At 44.8% G+C, this 21,440-nt stretch overlaps 2 protein-coding genes across 3 annotated transcripts in view; one reads left to right on the plus strand and one right to left on the minus strand.

Moving 5' to 3' along the window:
• OFD1 (OFD1 centriole and centriolar satellite protein) overlaps positions 1 to 10,691 on the minus strand; it is a 59,399-nt gene extending 48,708 nt beyond the window's left edge. The window contains exons 1-7 of one of the 2 annotated variants that reach the window (XM_075914537.2): positions 10,622 to 10,691; positions 10,178 to 10,274; positions 7,324 to 7,524; positions 6,655 to 6,723; positions 6,536 to 6,566; positions 5,261 to 5,368; positions 2,616 to 2,752 (exon numbers count right to left, since the gene is read on the minus strand). In XM_075914537.2, the coding sequence (XP_075770652.2) occupies positions 2,616 to 2,752; positions 5,261 to 5,368; positions 6,536 to 6,566; positions 6,655 to 6,723; positions 7,324 to 7,524; positions 10,178 to 10,273 (642 nt within the window). In that variant the 5' untranslated portion in view covers position 10,274; positions 10,622 to 10,691. Of the gene's footprint in view, positions 1 to 2,615; positions 2,753 to 5,260; positions 5,369 to 6,535; positions 6,567 to 6,654; positions 6,724 to 7,323; positions 7,525 to 10,177; positions 10,574 to 10,621 lie in introns of those variants that run through there. The other variant, XM_075914547.2, reaches the window with a different exon arrangement.
• TRAPPC2 (trafficking protein particle complex subunit 2) lies at positions 10,651 to 20,162 on the plus strand. Its single transcript, XM_075914672.2, has 5 exons — positions 10,651 to 10,815; positions 11,519 to 11,629; positions 14,998 to 15,141; positions 15,916 to 16,002; positions 18,667 to 20,162. Exons 2-5 carry the CDS (start codon positions 11,537 to 11,539, stop codon positions 18,763 to 18,765), a joined length of 423 nt encoding a protein of 140 aa, XP_075770787.1. The 5' UTR covers positions 10,651 to 10,815; positions 11,519 to 11,536; the 3' UTR covers positions 18,766 to 20,162.
• Positions 20,163 to 21,440: the final 1,278 nt, after the last annotated feature.

The raw sequence follows: 21,440 nt of genomic DNA on the forward strand, positions 1-21,440 counted from the left end.
CAAATATAGGCACTTACTTGCAAATCGCTAATTTACACTTGTAAATTACCGTAGTACCATAACATAGTAAATTCCCTTTGACAAACTAGACAGAAATGTCTAATTAAATGTGGGCGTTTTTTAGTCAATTTATGTAAGCATCTCTGTGATAAAAGTACCTTTGACGTACATATGATTGATATGCCTTATATATTTACACCTTCCATCTAGGATTACAAATATAGATTATAGCACCTTAGACATAAGCAAAACAGATATAGAGCAGTGGTCACCAACCACTTGATCAGGATCTACTGATAGATCTTGGGAGACTCTGACAGGTGATCCTGACTGGTTTGGCTGGGAGGCTATCAAGTGCCTGCATTTCAGCTGCTCCTGCCCAGAGCCACCCCCGGGAGCCTCCTGCTTGTTGTGCAGACTGGGGGAGACAGGCAGGGGGGCACTGATGTCACTCTGTCCCCCTACCTTGTACCCCATCTTCACAGAGTGAGGCGTGTGGGGCCTCAGAGAAGGGGTGTGGCAGGGATATTTGCGTTTGAGGTAGGTCCTGGACTGACATTCAAAAAGTCATCTTGTGCTTAAAAAGACTGGAGACCACTGATACAGAGCATATTACACTAAAGGGATTACCACTGCTCTCTGTGCTTAAAGCCTCCCTAAACTATCTTTTTTTTTTAAATTCATTCCTGTACATACAGCAGGGAAAATTGACATAACTGGGAACAGAGCAAGAGATGAGCTAAGGCAGTTAACTAAATGTCCCACTCTCCAATCTGACATACCTTGACTGGCAAATAAACAATGCCACAATCCCTAATTCCTCTTCTGACTGGGTCTCCATTTTTGCCTCATTCCCAAGTTTGTGTGGTAGTGGGATCAAAGGCAGAAACAAGCCTGCCTTTAACAGCTCAGGTGCACTGGAAATCAATCTTTTGGACACAAAGCAGATGTGGGCCAGACAAAGTGGAGTCATCTTCTACCAGGGAATTATGAGCAATATTGGAAAACAGTATGAAAACAAATGGAAGACGTAAGGTCTGTTCGAATGTGTAGGAAAAAAGAGGCACCATTTCTTACTCTGGCAAAGCCTCAGAAGCGCGGGAACCCGCCCGCTGCTGCCACTTGAGTCCCGGTGCCTGTGGTCTGCTGGGGACGGTCCCCAGCAGACAACAGGCACCGGGACTGAAGCCGCAGCCGTGGGGGGGGGGGTCCTGCACCTCTGAGACTTTGCCAGAGCAAAGCCTCAGAGGCGCGGCACCCCGCTGCCGCTGCTGCTCTGCTCCCCATGTCCCTGGTCTGCTGGGGGGGGCGCGCGGATAGTGTGCCCCCCCCCCCCCAGCAGACCAGGCTTTTGTTTTGGACCCTGGAGCAGAGCAGCTGGGGCGCTGCGGATTGGTCCTGCAGCACCCGCTCTGGGCACTACTGGACCAACCCGGCAGCACCCCAGCTGCTCTGCCCCAGGTCCTGATTCAGCCGCTGCTGGTCAGTTTCAGCAGTGGCTGAATCAGGACGCCTGGGGCAGAGCAGCTGGGGTGCTGCTGGGTTGGTCCAGTAGCGCCGAGGAGCGGTGGGGAGCAGGAGCTAGCTTAAAAGTCAGTTCCCCCAGCACCATCTCCAGAGGAGCAGGGGAAGCAGAGGAATAGAGGCTGACCTGGCACAAGCAGGGAATCAGCTGTCCTTGGTTGCTCCCGGTCCCCCCTGCTGCACAGCTGCTTTTTAAATGTATTAAGAGCCTGGCAGTTCCCCCCTAATTGACTAATCGAGTAGTTATTGGAAATTCCATCAACTACTCAAATAGCTGATTACCTGCAAGTTAACATTCCTATTCTAAACCAATTTAAGGTTGTTCACACAAAGGATTGCACCAATTTAAGTTAACCATTACAAATTTGTCTACACAAAAACTTGCCCAACGTTTTAGTGACAATAAGATCATGTCTATATTGGGGAATTATACACAAAAATTCCTCAGTAGTTCTACCACTAATTCAGATAGAAAACTAGGGATGTTAGATAGCATGTAACTGAAGAGTCATGTAATCACATCAAATTTTAGTGGTTACAAGACTATTTAATAGTCCCGAGAAGTGGAGCTAGCAGCCAGTGCGCTTCCAGGGAGTCCCCTGCCATCCTGCACTGCTGCCTCTTTATCAGAGGCAGCAGCACGGGTTGGCAGGTGGAAGCCAGTCTAAAAACGACGTAAATAAACATAGGCCCAAACTAGAGAAACACAAGACCAGAAACCGAAGAACCAGAAAAAGGGATCAGAGGGGCAACAACTATCCTAGAAAATGGCCCAGACTGCGGTCACTTGGACTTACTTACAAATTCTATCTTGTCTGTTATTGATCTGACACAAATATACATACAACAATGGCATTAATTGTCTGAAATAGTGTATAAATAAGGGCCGAAACTGACTCAGCCTAAACTGGGTGGACTCATGATTCTGTTTCCCAGCCTTTACCCCTAACAGAGAACATGCAGTTTTTGCATTTATAATATATTGGCATAACACATTTCTGATTCAAGTTTTGAGAAGCATTACAAATTTGAAAAATAAAATGAATACATCCCACCCCCAATGAATATGACCATTTATTTCTGGGTTATACCTTTTCAGACATTTCTGCTTGAAGCTGTTCCTCTATTTCTTTTCGATATTCAGTGAGTTTCACTTCTAAAGACTCAGACTTCTGATGCTGCGGATAAATGTCTGCAAACTGTTCATCAATCAGCTGAAGTTTCTCAACTATAACAGAATACAGGCAGTCCCCGGGTTACGTACAAGATAGGGACTGTAAGTTTATTCTTAAGTTGAATTTGTATGTAAGTCGGAACTGGTACATATTGTAGGGGAAACTCTAGCCAAACATTTCTCCAGAGCTCAGTTTTATTCTCCCACACCTCACTTCCCTCAGTCCTTTATTCTCAAGCTGAGGTGTCAGCTGAGAAAAGCCGCTCCGCGTCTCCCTAGTTTGCTGGGGGGGGGGGGGGGAAGGGGGCGCGCTAGCTTCGCGTTTCCCTGGTCTGCTGGAGGGAAGCAGCTACTGTGGGGTTGCCTCACCCCGTTTGTAAGTAGGGATCTGATGTAAGTCGGATCCATGTAACCCGGGGACTGCCTGTAATGTAATGTACCATCACACAAAAATATTACATTTAATAACACTCTTGCTCCTATCCAAAATTTTAGGGATCCTAGTAGGTTTTCACTACCGATGCCTAGCTTCTACTGTAAAGCTATCATGGAAGCAGTGAAAAGAAATGGTCACTCAAGATTGAAAAATGTACACCTACAACAACATAATTAGAAACAACACAGTTAGGTACTTCACATTATGGCATGTGATCCAACTCAGAACACTGGAGGTGATATTTAAATTAAACAAACAGTATAGCTGGGTAGGATCTCTCACTGGTCTCCAAATGAACGTGTGCACCTGAGGGGAGCTGGATAAGATGAGATAAGGGAGCTTGAAAAACAAATGGCACATACGTCCGGCCCTGCAACTGCTGCACATTACCCCTCAAAATAGAATCTCATCAACTACTATGGCAGACATGAAGCTGTGATTTCAAAGAAAAGATGTCTGCTAATTTTATTGTATAACTAATTTCAATAGCCATGTATTCCAATGAACAAATCTACTAGACCACTTTTAGTAATGCAATTACAAGTGTATTCAATTTCTGTTGTATACAGGCAGTCCCCGAGTTACACGGATCCGACTTATATCAGATCCGCAGTTACGAACGGGGCACTTCCTCTCCCTGGTCTCCAGCAGACCAGGGAGAGGAAGCAAAGCGGCAGAACGCGCGGCCAGCTGACAGCCCAGACGCGTCTGGGCTGTCAGCTGGCCGCGCGTTCCGCCGCTCTGTTCTGCTCTGCTCCCCCTCCCCCTGGTCTGCAGACCTGGGGGACGGGGAGCAGAGCAGAGCAAAGCCGCGGAGCCCGAGGGCAGCAGGATAGCCACGGCGTGTCTGGGCTGTCCCGCTGCCCGCGTGTTCCACCGCTTTGCTCCCCGTCCCCCCGGTCTGCAGACCAGGGGGACGGGGAGCAAAGCAGAGCAAAGCCACGGAGCCCGAGGGCAGCAGGATAGCCACGGCGCGTCTGGGCTGTCCCGCTGCCCCCGTGCTCCGCAGCTTTGCTCCGGACGCCTGTGGTACAGCAGCTGGGGCGCTGCCGGTTGGTCCCGTAGCGCCGCTCTGGGCGCCACTGGACCAACCCAGCAGCACCCCAGCTGCTCTGCCCCAGGTGTCCCCAAGTCAGCAGCTGCTGAAACTGACCAGTGACTGACTACAGGAAGCCCCTGCCCCGGGCTTCCTGGAATCAGCCGCTGATCAGTTTCAGCAGCAGCTGACTTGGGGATGCCTGGGGTTCTTAAGTTCAATCTGTATGTAAGTCAGAACTGGCGTCCAGATTCAGCCACTGTTGAAACTGATCAGTTTCAGCAGCGGCTGAATCTGGACGCCAGTTCCGACTTACATACAGATTCAACTTAAGAACAAACCTACAGTCCCTATCTTGTACGTAACCCGGGAACTGCCTGTACTATATAATGTTTAGCATTGGAAGCAATTAATTATAATTATGAATGGTTCTTGTCCAACAAAAATTTTTAAGATCTCATAAAATATGTTCTACATCATAGCAAAACTGAGATCTTCAGATATTTTTACAAAGAAACAAGATTTATACATACACATCAGAATAGCTAACAGCCCAGCGGTTAGGACGTTTAGATGAAACGTCAAAGATGCAGGGGCTCACATGTGAGTACTTTTACTACTGAGTTATAGACTATTCTGAAATGGGTCTCTTGTTTTGGCAGATATTCCATCCTGGATCTGAAGGAAAGTTTCTTTAAAAATGATATGCTCCTGTAAAAAGTTTCACTTTCAATTAACTGGTATTTCCACCAGCCCTCAAAAAACAAAAAATGTTCAAAAATCTTGCAAACAAATCTAATTACGAATGTTCTTAAACTGAATATTTAGGCATATGCGATTTGAGGCACATAATATTGAAAATAATACGTATAGGATAGACACAGGGATTTGTTTCAGAATTAGTATACACAGGAAAGGATTTGAACTGAAGATCCAAAACACAGAACTTTTGTCGTCTCACTTTCCCTGGTTTATTTTAGAATACCAGAGAGGAATGCATTCTAGTGTCTATTATTACTTCAGGCATGGTGAAATGCTAAATGGATACAGTATTGAGCTGAGGAAAATAGTTTATGAAAGCTCCATTTACCAAGAGATTCTCTATAAGGTGGTATTGAGTTTGTCTGAGTTTCTGTGTCGCGCCTCTCCTTATAAAGATGATGCTCTGTCAACTCCATTAGCATCTGTATAAGAAAACCTTAGAAATACAGTATGTTACTTATTTTTCTCTTCCACAACAAAATGAATTTTTGAAGGCAAAGAAAACTTTTACTACACAAAGAAAAAAAACTAAATAGTGAGGATAAAATCATCATCAAAGAACACAAGAAATCGTTTAATAAAAATCAACGTAAAAACTCTTAATTATATTAATACTAAAGATGCAGGAGTAAATTAGTAAAATTAGTAAATTAGTAAATTTACAATTAGTAAAAAAGCTCACCTTGAACATTCCTGCTACTTTTGCCACCAAACCCACTAAGAGTATGTCTGCACTATGGGATAAGGTAGAATTACGATATGCAACTTCAGCTACATTAACTGTGTAGATGAAGTCAAAGTACCTTAACTTGACTTTTGGCACTGTACACACTGCAGGAAGTCAAAGGGAGAACACTCTCCCTTCGACTTCCCTTATTCCTCGTCGAAGCAGAACTACCAGCATCAATCGGACCGCTGCTCTCAGTTCGAATTAGCATGTCTTCATTAGATTAGCTAATTCGAACCCTGAAAGATTGACAGCAGCAGCTTCAATCTTCTCGGCAGTGTAGACATACACTAAAGGAGCAGATTAAAATTACCACTAATACCTAAAATCAACAAGAGCTGCAGGTTTTTGGTGTTTCTGAGGAAAAAAAAAGCCACTTTTGTTTAGGCACCTAAATATAGATTTGTGGACTATATAAGACAAAGAAAAATTAAATGAAAATTTGTCTTGGTGCTAGCCCAAGCAGACTATATGAATTCAAGGGAGTAAAAAATAAAACACAGCATCTGAATTCCCCAGCATTACAATATTTAAAAATATTATAGTCTCTGGAAGTTTTACATGTATCAGAATGTAAATGTTAAATTTGTTATTTGTAATACAGGAATTTGTAATTGTTTTGCTTGGAGTTGAACATTAATATGTCATATACGCCACAAATTAGGAAAACCCCACCAGGCGCATAAGACACTATCCTAATTAATGATAAATTACCTTCAAAAATCAAACATTTAATCAAATGTATTCAATACCTAGGTATAGTCAAAGTAAGTTTCAATTGCTTATTTGTTATCATAAACTAAACTATCAAGGAAAAAGGGGACTTATTAAGGGAAATAGATGACTCATTATATGCTTCGTATGTAAATGTCATACCTTTTTTGTTCTCTTTTTTAGCTCCTGAAGTCTAGAAGGAAAAAAAGACTAGATTATTACTCTGCATATTCAATCATAAATTATACCTGAAATAAGAGTTACAGAATCAAAAACATTACCAATGATTTGTAAAGACTGGATTTTGGACTGATCCTAATTAGCTGTAGAAGATCTTGCAGAGTAAACACCTTTTTAAAAAGAGAAGGCAAAAAAAGTAAAAATGTAAAGAACATTACAAGTAATTCTTCTCTATTGTGGTAGAGAGATCAACCTTGGATGTGCTCCACTTGAGACAGATTTGATCTACCACTTCATAAATACAAAAACCAAGGTGGAACAGGGCTCCTCTCTGTGAACTACATGTCAGTCAGGGATATCTCTTGGGATATAATGCCAAATTCCACACCTCAAGATCATTCCAATGAAGGCTTGTCAATGTAAAAGACTATCTCCCAGTTATCCATTTGAATCAAAGCTATCTTTTGAAATACAGACTTTCAGAACACTCACCATCTCTGGAACACTTGTAGTGTCAATGAAGACATTGCAGACTAACTATCCTAAGTGTAGAACCCTTTTATCTGGGCACTCAAAAGCTGTGATTTGGACTAGGAGTTTCAAACTAATATGCAATTCAGAAGCCTTGAAACAATTAGGTAAACCTTTGGTTCTTCCTTTGCACAAATGGAGAATTTTAAAAATGATATTGGAAGGATCAGTTAACAAATGTGAAATCCTGTATGAATATCATCTCACATATGCCCTGTATAGTAGATTATAGAGCTCACCTTCTCCTTTTCTAATCCACTTTCTGGATAAAAAACAGAAAGTGAATATTCATAGCCACAACTGCGCAGGTGATCTGCCACCAGGCTATTGGAAGCTCCAATTAACAACGAACTGCCTTCACTGGACACTGGTTGTGGTTTAAGTTCTCCACTTAAAATTGGATGCATCAATTCATGGATTAGCTGGTTTCGGAGTTGCGTCTGGTGAAAACAGAAATAGAAAATGCTGGAAATATTTGGTTTCCTAAAGCCACACAGATTCAGCATATTAAATTAAAAAGTATGATGTAAAGAAACAAAATAAGCAAACAAATTCTAATTTAAGGCTAGCTTTTAAAGAATTTGGAAAATGGCTCACAACTCCGTGTCTATCCTCAATAATGTCTAGGTGGTCTTTAATTTCCACTCCAATAATTATTAGACATGGGGCTAAAATAAACTGTTTATTCTCTTCCAAAAGACATACTCTTCTATCATCCTCAAACCTCTGTAAAGATGCAATTTAAGTTTTAAAACTAAATTTAATTGCTTTTCTCATCTTACCTTCTCTTCCTGCTACTACCTCAGGGTACATCCATACTACAGTATAAGCATTTGTTATAACTGCTATATTGCAGCTAAGCTGCTGTAGTTTAGACAATCACTAAAGCAACAGACATGTTTTTTCCATCACTGTAGTAAATCTATCCCCCCCCCCCCCCCCCCGAAGAGGGCAGTAGCTAGGTTGCTGGAAGAATTCTTCCATTCACCTATCTGCGTCTACAGTGGGGACTAGGGTGACATAAGCACAGCGGGCATGTAATTTTTCACAGCCCTGATATTGCCAGGTTAACTTAAGGTTTAGAAGGTATAGACCAGGCCTGACTGCTGCATATTCAGTTTCACCTTATTTGAAAAATTCACAATCCAAAAGTAACAGGCAAAGAAGATGCTGACACTTTTCCAAAAGGAGAAGAGAAAAAGAGATACCATGGTTCTCTCTAAGCTGCACAGCTGCCTAATAAATCCCACATGGGGTGCAGGGCTGCCATGCATGGAGCTGCCACAGCTAGGAGAGGGACCCCCATCTCCACCATGTGTGGCAGCTCCCTGCTGAGGCCAGGGGAGCACACCTTCTCCCTCTTACTGCCCTCCTTCCCCCTGCCATCCACAGCAGCTCTTTCAGCCCCAGCAGAGCCAGCAGGGAGCTCATACAGCTGCGGCAGAGGCACGCTCCTCCAGCCCCAGAAGCAGCACTGGATTAAGAAAGGGGCTTTGCTCCTGATGGGCGGTGTAGGGGGGAGAAGCAGCTCTGCCATGGAGCCATGACCCTGGAGCTCCCAATGACCAGGAATCGCAGGCAATGGGAGCTGTCAGTAGGCAGTGCTTGCAGATGAGTGTGGGGCAGCCCTGAGCCACCTGTCCCTTCCTCCCTCAAATAAGAGCTGACCCAGGGAAGAGCCTTGCATCCCAATCCTCTGCCACAGCACTGAGCCCCCTCCACTATCCTAACTCCCTCTTAGACCTCAACCTCGAACCCCCTCCTGCACTCTAATTCCTGCTAAGACCCCACATCCCCACCTGAAATTCCTGTCCTGAGCCTGCTCGCACACTCCATAGCACTTGGCCCCAGCCTGCAGCTCCCTCACACACCGCAAACACTACATCCCAATCTCCACCCCAGGGGGCACACCCCCAGCCAGAGCTCTCACCACCCAATCCTGAGCACCCTCCCACACTCCGATCCTATTGCCCCACCCCCACCACACATCCTCTCCATATTGGTGCACATTACAAAATTCATTCTGCACATGATGGACATAAAAAAATTAGAGGGAACACTGCTAGAAACCACTAGTCCTTTTGCTAATGGGTGGGAGAGGACGATCCAAGCAGCTGGACTACTTAGGTCTCTCTCACAGGGTACATCTTAACAGCAACATTATTTTGAAATAATGTAGTCTGCATCTACACAGCAGGCAATTATTTCAAAATAATGTTGAAATACTGTCAAGCTGGAGGACTTCTTACTCTGACTTCTGTAACCTTCATTATCCGAGGAGTAAGGGAAGTAGGAGGAAGAGCACGCTATTTCAAAGTAAGTACTGTGTAAAGTCTCCCAATTTTGAAATAAGCTACGCAATTGACCTAACTCAATTTGCGTAACTTATTTCGAGTTACGCCCTGCTGTGTAGATGCACCTGCAGAGTCAAGTAAATGTAGTAAAAGTATATGAATGCAGAAGTGTCTGAGAATAAAAAAGGTGGATGGTACAAGTTATGAAAGAAGAAGACTACTGAGAGAAAAGTATAATATAAGGAAAGTGAAAGCATAATGGAAGTAAAGAGACAAGAATACAAGACACAAAACAATGGAGTGAAAGATACGCTGGGTTCAACTCTGCTCAACTACAGGCTTCCATTGTGATCACTGGGCAAAACACTTAATCTTATCATACCTCAGTTCCTTTTCTATTCCATGGAAATAATAATACTTATTTTTTCCATACATTGCCTGGTTATCTATTCAAAGTGCAAGTCCTTTGGGACAGATCCTGGTTTTACTCTGTGTGTATAAAATGTATAGCACAATGGAATTCCAATGCCAGACATGTCAGATCAGTGCAGCTGGGTATTTTCACCTGTGTGAAGCCCTGTTGCATCTGGCAGAGCTCCCTGCACACCAAGCTCCTCAAAGATCGTCTTGTAGGATTTGGGCCAAAATATGCATTTCCGTGTACGACATAACAAAAAAAAAAAAGGTTTGCCTATCACGGATTTCACTGACGCCTATTGTTTTCGGTGCCCAATAGGCGCAGAGAAACACGGAACGAGACCAGCGCTATGCAACACTATTGTCAAACAAAGCACCACACCTTAAGTGTGTCCAAAACACCTCGGCTCTTAAACGTCTGATAAAGCCTTTTCCGGAGCTCGTCTTGAGACAACGCTTCACATTCAGCGGAAGCCATCCTGGGCAAGAATGTCAGGAAACACCGTTACCGAGCCCACCCGCAGGCACCCAGCACCGCCGTGGGCCGGACCCAGCAGACGCGGGCTCACTGCACCCCCAGTGGGGATGGGGCATCTGGCGGGGAGGGAGGGGGGACGCTGCCGCACGCCGGGCAAAGCACCGCGGCTGCCGCCCGTGTCTCGAGGGGCGGGTGTTTCGCTAACGCGCCAGGCGCGGGGACCCCGCTTCCGCCCGGCCCGGACGGGGGCGCTCGAGGGAGGCGGAGCTGGGTGGGGGAGGGGCTGGCGGCGGGGCAACTGCGCACGTCACGCGGCTGAGCCGCAGCAGCGCCGGCAACGGCACTTGCCTCCGAACGGAGCTAGCCGCTTCCTCGCCCGTTACCAACCGCCACCGCCTCCCGACTGAATCCTCGCGAGAACCCGACGGGGCTCGAGCGCTCTCGCGATCGCCGGCTAGGGGTTTACCTGCCGAGCGCCGTGGTCGGTGACGCCATCAGCTCGCGCCGGAATCGGGAACGGCTTGTGGCAGCTGGAGACACAGGTGAGCTGCCGGGCAGGGGGGAGGGGGTCCCCGCACTGAGAGCGTCTGGGCGGGCTGAGCCTTGCCGTGCCCCTCCCCCTGCCTGTGGTACCGGGAGCGGACTTTCCCTCCCCCCCCCGATCCTCTTGGGTGGGGGCTGCGCTGAGCCAGGCCGAGGGGCCTGAGCCCACGAGCGGGGGGTCGGGTGATCGGGGCGAGCCCCCCCCCCCCCATCGCTGCATGTGACGAAGTGAGCTCCAGCCCACCAAAGCGTTATGCCAGGGCTCCTCGTTGTTTTTACAGAATTAGAATTTCACTCTTTTGGACAAGGGAGAAGTGAAGCCCCCATCCCGCAGAGACTCGCTGAGTGTTTAACTTTGCCTAGTGCACCTCGATCCGAGTTAATGAAACTAGTGTACTAAAAACCAAGCATGGCATTAGTTACTGAAAGATCAGGACCAGATTTATTTGTTGTCGTTACTAGTCACCTACACCTTGAGGCTGTAATATGCAAAACTGTGTAAGGGCTAGAGTTAAATATACACAGATGTCTTAAATCTGTAAGTGACTTTTACAAAAAAAAAATGTGTTTACTTCATGTGGTCTCTTCTTAATAAACAATATACTTTTGTGTTAGCTAATTTTTATTAGGACTTTTCTGAATGCATGTACACTTCATATGTCTGGAAATATCTGTTAAGCATATCTCTTCTTTCTTGGAAAGGTCACTATTTTGAAGACAATGTCTGGAAGTTTCTACTTTGTAATAGTTGGTCATCATGATAATCCAGTCTTTGAAATGGAATTTCTACCTTCTGGAAAAGTAGAGTCCAAGGTTTGTGGATTTTGATCCTTTGTGTATATAGCTGCTTCTATTTGATTATTTCAGTGAATTAATAAAGTCTCACAACAGCCCTTTGAGGTAACTATGTAGTATTATTCTCACTTGTATAGAAAATGTTGGCAGAACAGGGGATAGAATCCCTAACTCCAGATTTTTTCTATGTATTAACAACAGATCATTCTGTCTCTCCAGAATGCATACATTTCTGAATCTTTTGAACTGAGTTTGTACTACTAATAGTTGCTTGACATGTATTACATGCTGTCCTTGATTTATCTCACCACCTCAAAAATACAGCCATTGGATGTCACTCTGTTCTAGAAGGATAGTGTAGAGGATTGTTTAGATTTTTACTCGGGGGGGGGGGGGGGACTTGCTTTTAAAAAACTAATATTACAGCATACAATTAATACCACTGTGTTGGGTTTTTTTTAATTATCATTAAAAGAAATACTAAACCGGCTCAGGTCTAATAAGGTCTCCAAAGTATGTAGTGATGGACCTGATTGACTTGCTTTATAAATAAATACAGATTAGAGAATGTGTAACGTAACGGCTCCTATGAGGAGAGAGCACATATACCGTGATGATGGGTGCATAAAGGGGGGGGGGAAAGCATAGAGTACAGAGCTGAAATGAAAAGGGGTTCACTATGTATTATTGGTTACTATCCTTCATAATACAGTAAACATCCGACAATCCGGCACCTTTAGGACCCAGGGGGTGCCGGATTATCAGATATGCCAGACTATCGGAAGGGGGGGCTATGAAGGATCTGGGTTGGAGTGGAGGGGGAATGCCACCCCAGACCCCTCATAGTGCACCCCCTTCCAATGAACCTGGAACCACTCAGGTCAGCCACTCTCACAGCCGGGCTGCTCTGAACCACATGCATGTTCACAGCCTGCGCTGTTCTGCTCATGGCTCCCAGTGCGCTACGTCATATCCTGCACGTGCAGGCCAGGTCACAGTCAGCATCCCAGCCTGCACATGCTAGCAGCTGGCCACTGAGCTCAAGTGGCTCTGGCTCCGGCTCTGGCTCCAGATGCGGCAGCGCCTTCGGTTCCGGGACGTGGGCATAAGGTTGGGGGGGAGGGAGGATCGGGTTAGAGTGGGAGGGAGATGCCTGGCTCTGGAGAAGGGAGAGGAAGGGCATCGGGTTGGGGGGAGTGCTCATGGCATCCCGGCCAGCATACGCTCAAAGGTGGCAGCTCAGTGCACGCGCCCAGCGCCTGGGGAGCAGCAGTGGCAGCAGCAGCTCTGCTCTGGGACCCGGGAATAAGGTTAGAGGGAGGGAGGTAGCCCGCACACTTCCTGAGACCCCGAATCCTCAGGTACTGACCAAGCTGTCTCTGTCCCAGCACCTTGCCCCAGCACTCTGTCCCCTGCCTCCACCAGCACAGGTGGGGCCACATTAGTGAGGCTTGGGATTTTTTGGAGGAGTTGTTTTTTGCATCTCACTTGTGTGACCCCTGACTCAAAACAGGTTCCCTGCCCCTCATAAATAAACACAATGCTGAAACACATTGTGTTTGACATAATATTTTATTTAAAAATGACGCCTGGCCAACAATCCTCCAATTGGGACCAAGCCCCCATCTGGCCACAGCATCATGACGCCCCCCTTCCCGACCCTAGATTTGAGCCTGTCATACACTGGAACCCCCTCTCCTGAGACTACCACATCCCCAAACTCCTGCAGCCCCACATCCCCAGTCTTCTGCCACAACACTTCTATACCATCCACACACTGCAAATCTGTGTCCTGAGCCCATCATACTCCCAACCTCCCTGCCCTGAGCCCCTCATTCACCCCAGACCAAACTCCTGCACCCTCACAGACACAAGCCTGCTTGCTCAGAACGCCAACCCTCCACCTAACCTCAACACTGTCCAGACTGGAGCCTCCTCCCTGGGATGGCGTACTGGCACCTATTTCCCCCCAGCGTGGCTGGTTTTGTTTTTTTGTTTTCTCAACTTTCTGCCCCGGTACATGGCTCTTCGCACTCTGTCCACCACAGACAGAGGCAGCAAGGGCAGGGCAAGGAGCAGCAGTCGACTATCCGATAAACATTTGCTTGTCAGATAGTCGACTAGTCATTTACATCCCTAGTGAAAACCATGAAGGATGGAGTGGATCTGTGAGTGCAAGAGCAGCACATGAGCAGTATACCCTCAGGATAGGACATGCTGGCAGAACAGCTATGGTTTCTAAATTGTTGAATGCTTAGGGTATAGTCTTAGCCAGCTCTTATTTTCAGTAATCCATTTTTTAATACAGGTTGGACTTCCCTGGTCTGGCATCCTTGGGGTCTGACCAGTCCTGCGTGAGGGACTTTGCCAGACCAGAGAAGGTCATATCTTGCTCCCCTGCTACTGGCTTCCCACCTCCCCCCCGCCCCCCCCCCCCCCCCCCCAGCCCTGGACCAGCCATCAGCCTCCTAGCCCACTTCCCCTTGCCACCAGCCTTGTTGCCCAGCCATTCCCGCCCCCCTCCCCCACCTCCTTCCCTGCTATGCCAGGCAGCCCAGCTGCAGCCCACCTCCCTGAGCACCAGGCACCTACTCCTATTGGGCAACCCTGCTGTGGCATGTTGTGCTCCTTGCCCCGTTGGGCAACCCCACTATGGTGCACCGAGCTCTAGGCTCCTCCAGGCATCCCCACTATGGTGTGCTGAGCTCCTGGCCCCACAGGGCAACCCTGCTACACTCCTGGCCCTGTCGGGCAGCCCCACTGTGGCACGCTGGCTCCTGGTCCTTCCAGGCAGTCCTGTTATAGCATGCTGAGCTCCTGGCCCCGCTGTGTTGTGCCTGGCTGTCCAGATGCAGCCCAGCTGTGGGGAGCCTAGCCCTCCACCAAGACTCTGGTCCTCGGACATCCGTGGTACTGCCAGACGATGGAAGTTGCTGGACCAGTGAATCCCAGATTAGAGGTTTAACCTGTACTATAGGATGTAAGAACTAGTGCTAAGCACATAATTGCATTTACTTGCATTGTTTCTGCACTGGTAGGGATGGATTCATCTGTGGTATTCACTAAATGCCATATTCCTATTTATCATAGAGGGAGTTGTACCTATTTACATTTGTGATATTTAATTCTAGTATTTAATGCACAATGCTTTCAGTAAAATGGGCTATACTAAAACAAAACCCTCATTCTCTCAACTTTCATCTCTGATACCAAAGTATTGGGAATATATGTTGTTGTATTTGCATTTCATGAAAGACCGTATTATGTCTTGCAGAAGAAAGGTTGAGAGTACACACTGCAGGAAAATGTACTTCTATTACTGCAGCTGGTGGATTATTCTTATTTATGTTTACTACTCATAAGAAATATTCTGTTTTCTGTATCAGGATGATCATCGTCATCTCAACCAATTCATAGCTCATGCTGCTCTTGACTTAGTAGATGAGAATATGTGGCTGTCTAACAACATGTACCTGAAAACAGTGGACAAATTTAATGAATGGTTTGTTTCTGCTTTTGTCACTGCAGGTCATATCCTTTCTCTGTATTTATAATTTCTTGCCAGCCAAGTATCTTAAACTTAAGGGGGGAGGAGGAGGACAAATACTGCAGGAGGTCGGGATTGCTTGAGCAGAAGAATAAGTTATAAAAATACCACCACAGAGGAACAGTATAGAGATCTGTTCCTGCTCATACAGTTTTCTCTAATTCCAACATCTTTTTAAAGCTGCAAATAAGAGGCTTGTCTATAACTACTTGACGGTTGGGGGTCTCTACACATCCAGTAAAAATGGATAGTTCCAGTTATTTAGATATACAGGCTTGATTTGGATATCAGATACCAGGTGTTAATTGCCATGTACACTATAAAAATGACTGCATTTGTTTGACAATCACTTCTAATCTTACATATGTGGAAACATTACTTAGAATTATTTAAAAAATTCACTTCAGAATTTGGATTTTTATACAAAATAAAGACTTGAATGAGGAAGTAACACGTTTTATAATAAAGGCATGGATTTAATTATGGATTAAAATGTACTGCTTCCTATAGTTAATGTTCCTGGAGATCCCTCTTTAAATTCTAGCTTCCAAAGAACAATGTCTTGCATTTATAAAACTGAGGTATAAGCATTTGCTGCATTGAGGTCTGAGTGCTTGCCTCAAATACTGTCAGATTTTTCATTAGTTTTGCAAAATTTAGTGTTAGGTTATAAAATTACTTGGGAGTGGGGTGGGAAAGAGCAGAGAGTCATTAATCTTAAATTTTTTTGAATGAAATTGCCTCCTTAATTGTACCACATATGAGATTTATTATGCTTCATGATGTAAGACAAGAAGATGGAATTAAAAACTTCTTTAATGATGTCTATGACTTGTATATAAAGGTAAGAATTAGCTCTTATAACTGTGTTCTATCATACACACTTAAGCTATATTTAACTCTATTACAGCAGTTCTTGGGTTGGCAATGATAGGAGATTTTGGATAGCTTCCCTAATGTAGACATAGAGGTTCCAGGGTGATAAACTATCTATACTCAGCCCGTGTATCAAGCAGTTAACACTGTGTCTATTGGACTTGATCTAATCAAGCTTAATTGATACAGAATTATAAACATCTCTGGCTATGGGAAGGCCTTCATTTTGAGTGAAGGTTTTATCATTAAAAGCCAGATTGATTGGGGTGAGCCTAAAATAGTGTAAACTGTACCATTTCAACTCCTGTGACTGAAACGTAAAAATGCATAAGTGGTTGAAAGTCAGAAGGCATTTGAGGGAGTGAATATGCCCTATTTTTACTCATGACATGCTGTTGTAATAATCTTCGTATAAATGTGCCTTGTGAGAGGTAATATTTTAAAACTAATAACTCACTGGTCACTGTCATGATAGAAGAGGGGTTGGCAACATACGGCATGCATGCCGTAAGTGGCATGTAAGATGATTTTCAGTGGCACATGCAATGAACGGGCTCCCCTTTGCCCCACCCACCCACAAGAGAGAGTCCAGCATCGCACCCTCTGTAAAGATTGGAGCCAGCGCCAGCTTCCTGCGGGGGGAGGGGAGAGGAGAGCCCATTCATGCACCGCAAATGTGAGACTGAGCTCGAAGGTGGGCAGGGAGAGTCTGGGTATGTTGGTGGGCCACCACACGATGCATAACACAGCATTACGTGTGCGTCGTCTCCGCTCGTGGAAGTGGAAATGATGTCAGCTGAGCTGCCCCTCGCGGCAGTTTGGCCCCTTCCCTTTTTCCACCCTGGGGCAAACAACTTCATGGCGCATTCCTGGCTCTGTCACAGCCCCCAGGATAGGAGCCAATCACAGCTAAAGGAGTGCGGGGGCGGGAGAAGGAGGCATGCGCGTGCACTGAAGGCCAAAGTCTGGCAGCTCAGTCTAGCTTGAGAAGCCCTGAGGTTCCATGCCAGATCCAGTCTGTGTATTACACATGTGCTGCTCTCCTCACCCAGGAAAAGCCCTGGGCTCCACTCCAGCAGAAAACAAAGCAGGGTAGCCGATGGAGAGAGCCTCTCCACCCACCCTCTCTGGGAGAGCAGCGCAGCCATGGGCAGGAGGGTTAAATCTTAGCATGTCACTTTGGAAAGGTTGCCCACCCCTGTGATGGAACACATGTACACACTATGTACTAAGAGTTGTAAACCTAGGATGAAATCATAACTGTTTACCAGATAAGGGCAGGGAAAAAATAAACTATTCCTGCTCCTTTTCATTGGCGCAAATTAAAGTGAATGAGCAGTAATGACAGATGGAGACAGGAACAATGTGTTCTAGTGAGAATAGAAATTTTTTTACCATGAGACTGTTCTCAAAGCATGAAGGAAAGAACATTTTCAAGGGGTAACTCAGGAAAATGCATTTCAAAAGGAGGCTGCATTACAAGAGAGGGGCAAAACCATCCCTGAAAAATCTCTTAAGATGGCAGAGGAACCAGCCTTTGCGCCGAAGTAGGGTGGCCAACTTCCTAAACTTGGACCCTGCTAAAACTCTACCCCTGCTCTGCCTTCTCCTACATGCTCCCCTCACCTCCTAACTCCAGTGTGAACTAAGGATGTTAAAATGCAATTGACTAGTAGACAGGCAGTTCTGCATTCCTACTGGGGCTCTTGTACATTTCAAAGGAGGAATGCAAAACTCTGCATACAGCCCGGGCCAGTGGGAAGTCTGTTTTGAAATGTACAAGAGTGGCAGGTGCTTGCTTTGAAATGCACAAAAATCCCCTCTGGGGACTCTTGTACATTTCAAAGCCATGGAGCCCAGAGTCAGTGGGAGGTACGATACAAAGCATTGTGAGGCATCCACAGTTGTGGGACAGGTGGTGAGAGCCCCTCACTGAACTAGATTGCACCCCACTATGTAAGTTTGTCTAAACTCTTGTAATATACAGCAGATGAAAATTACAGCAGTTTAGCTTTGCCACAGTAGCCCTGCTGCGGCAAAGTTACAGCAGTCCCTGGAACAGCAGGGTCCTGGTGGTCCTGTGGCTATGGAGCCCCAGCACCCTGAGGAGCAAAGCCTAGCAGCCCCAGTGGCCAAGACTGGGGATGGAGCCGGGAGGTGACAGGCTGGGGAGCTCAGCTGAGTCTGGTGATGGAGCCTGGGAGAGCCCAGAGTCCCTCTGCTGACTGACAGAATTGACTCCCTTGGTCTAGCAAACTTGCTTACACAGGACCAGTTAGGTCTCAAGGGTGTCAGACCAGAGAGATCCAACCTGTACTTGGGGTCTGATAGGTGTCTTTAAACTAAGAAAATCGTTATAAAAATGACTAAAATGGCTCCATCCTCTGAATTGTCTGCAGTAGTACATTAAATGGAAGATAGTCATCTGAGCCTCAGAATTATGCCTATTTGAACAAATCTCCAGTAATATCACTAGGGTTTTCTGCATACAGCTGGTGATAAGGTTCAGCATAAGGCGTTTAGTAATTGTTCTAAGACTGATAGCTGAAGAATACTTATCTGTAAGACCTGGGTTTTTTTTCCTAGTTCAAAAGTCTGTTTATTGATTGTCTTTTTCCCCCCCCCCCTTCAGTTTGCAATGAATCCATTCTATGAACCTAATTCTCCTGTTCGATCGAGTGCATTTGACAGAAAAGTGCAGTTTCTTGGGAAAAAACATCTTTTAAGCTGAAATAAAGAGATTTCATTTTATTTCATAAATATCTGAACTGTAACTAACATGGTAAGTTTTCAGCATGTTTGACATATCTTTTTGAAGATTTGAGAAGTCTTGAGCCAACTCCAATTTCTTTTCTGGACACTAAAAAACAAATTAAGCTTTTTGAGGTTGAGAAATAATATATAAAATCCTTCCAGCTGTCATGCATTAAATTAACAAGTCAGAATAAATAGCTGTAGGAAATCAATTATTATATTGCAGAGTGAAAAGCATCAGTATGCCATGGTTGCATTATCAATACAGAGTTGAAAAGCAGGTTTCTTTTGTTTATGTAGTTTGGTGGAAGGAAATCAGTTCTAAATGTAAAAAATAATAATGTGGGGGTGTATTTGTGTAAATTGTATGACTTAAATTCCTTCTTCTTTATGCTAGGTCAAGAGAGAAATGTGGGCTAACTTAGTAAGATTAAAGCTTGCTATGTTTTTCAGTCCTTGAATAGGAAACTTACACAGCACAATCCCATACTGTTTAGTGCTCATCTCCCTCATCACATGAGCTCAGCGATACATCCCAGAATGCTGTAGCTAAAGAAACATCTGGGGCTGGTAGTCAGTATTGCAAGATCTTTGTTTCTAATAAGTCAGCTTTTTCTGAAGATCAAAACTGCTGAACAATTTACTACATGGTTGAGGCAAGCAACCTGTACCTGCACATTGTGCCAGTGAAAGGAATAAAGAAAATAAGAGATTTATAGACATTCTTCCCTAATTGAAGTTTATGGCTAAGTTCTGTTGTGAGAACAAAAGGTTTAAGTTCCACTGAAGTAAATAGAATTTAAGAGTGCTGAAGCACCCTCATAAAGAGTGCTTAAACTATTTTTGAGGTTGTATCAGGTATAAGTCAGGGCACAGTTTAGACCATTCTGTACTATAGTAGAGTAACTTTTGCAAGTGGGTATCTTTATACTGTCATTCCAAAATTATATAACTTAAATGTATAACGAGGTACACAGCTAAAAATACTTACTTTGGTTCAGTTCAGTACCTTTGCATATTGTATAAATTGATTTCTGAGCCTTAAGCTTAAATATGTGAAATTCCCCAAGTGTCTGAAGAGCTGGAACTTCAGAAACTTTTTGCATTGTACATGTTAACTCTTTCAACGGTAAAGCATAGCTTTTTTTTAAAAAATGGATAATTCCTAAAATGCCCCAGGAAAACTGTTGGAGAGATCCTGCTATTTCTTTCAAATAAAATTTGACGTTGCATGGATGTGGATACTTCAATTGCACATACTACAAAGGAGTTGAAAGATGATTTTGATACAGTAAAAAGATTCAGGAGAGGGTTTAAAGTTACTTGCTCTATTTTTGTTGCTACATGTATAATAAAGCTATCTCATAAAATGTGGTCTTGTTTTGATAAGTTGTTATTCCTAATGAAATAATTTGTTTGAACGTTAGACTCAAAGGGAACCAATTTGACAAACGTACTATTTACCATTACTTTATAACTAACTCATACGGAGAGGGAGAACTGTTTTAGAAGTGATCAACAATATGAGCTGACAGTGTTCAATTTCTCGTTTTAGTATACAGTTATACTACTAATTTTGTTTATACTTGAAGATTTAGCTTGTCACCCAGGTCCTTTAACTCTTGTATTTTGTTTTTCTTCATTTAAATCATTGCTCGGGGGTAGGACTAGGAACAAGTGGTTCAGTATGCAGACTGTCCTCAGGAACAAAGACAACCCCAACCATCTCTGTACAGCAGCTTGGGGCCTGGTGAGAAGCACCTATCCATAGCTGCTGCAGTTCTAATAGGCATGGCCGGGAGAGGTGTGCGTGGCCCCTGGCTGGAGGACAGACACAAACTCTCATACAGTAGACAGCTGTCCTTTTCTCTCTTCCTCCCCCCCCCCCATCAATCCAATGGGGTTATAGCTGTCCTGGTCCTCACAGCTGGTGCCTTGCTGTCCCTTTTCTGTAGTGTAACTTCCTCCTGCTAGACCCCTCAGAATCAGACTCCATGTACATCTCATTATCCTGGCACAACCAAACCCTGACCTTGCTTTAAGTTATAAGCAGCTTTTCTTGAAGTATGCAGTATAAACTCAGTTAGACTGATCAGTCAACTATACACCACAGAAATTGGAAATAACTGATCAGATGGCAGCAGATGCAAAAAAGAGAAATACTGTACTATGACTCCTGAATTTTAAAGGTGGGTACATCTGGGTTGCCTGTCTCAACCCCTATAGGCTGGGTAGCCATTTACAGCAAGACAGTAGGAGTGCCAGCCCAAGGCAGCTAGAGCCAGCAGAGCAGGAGCAGTAGTGGATCCTGTGCTGTTTTCTTCTCTCCCGTGCAAGAAAAGAAAAGTACTCTCCTCCTCCCCCTTCCCCCCCCCCCCCCCCCCCCCCCCCGTCCTGGACAAGCTTGAAAAATCATACCAGCACTGAGTATAGATCTCAGCTGCTGGATCTGAAGCCCAAACTGTGCTTTTTCAGTTAAACAATCTCCATTCCCAATATGTCCATAACAGGTTTTTCTGTAAATATAGTACCCCATTTAACAGTCCTTGTTTTTAATGCATTTGCAATGTACTTATTTACTAGTCAATACATCATTAAATATTAATAAAAGTGCATAATTCAAATGTTAGCATGGCTCAAGTGCTCATGGAC

Source organism: Pelodiscus sinensis, chromosome 1 (genome assembly GCF_052426305.1).
Source record: "Pelodiscus sinensis isolate ZL-2025 chromosome 1, ASM5242630v1, whole genome shotgun sequence".
Lineage (NCBI taxonomy): Eukaryota > Metazoa > Chordata > Testudines > Trionychidae > Pelodiscus > Pelodiscus sinensis.

What these genes read in the sequence shown, in the direction of transcription:
- TRAPPC2 (XM_075914672.2), top strand. Translation starts at nt 11,537, where the DNA reads ATGTCTGGAAGTTTCTACTTTGTAATAGTTGGTCATCATGATAATCCA. An exon ending in CTGGAAAAGTAGAGTCCAAG is followed by an intron (nt 11,630 to 14,997) that starts GTTTGTGGATTT and finishes TTTCTGTATCAG; the next exon opens with GATGATCATCGTCATCTCAA. An exon ending in TCTATGACTTGTATATAAAG is followed by an intron (nt 16,003 to 18,666) that starts GTAAGAATTAGC and finishes CCCCCCCTTCAG; the next exon opens with TTTGCAATGAATCCATTCTA.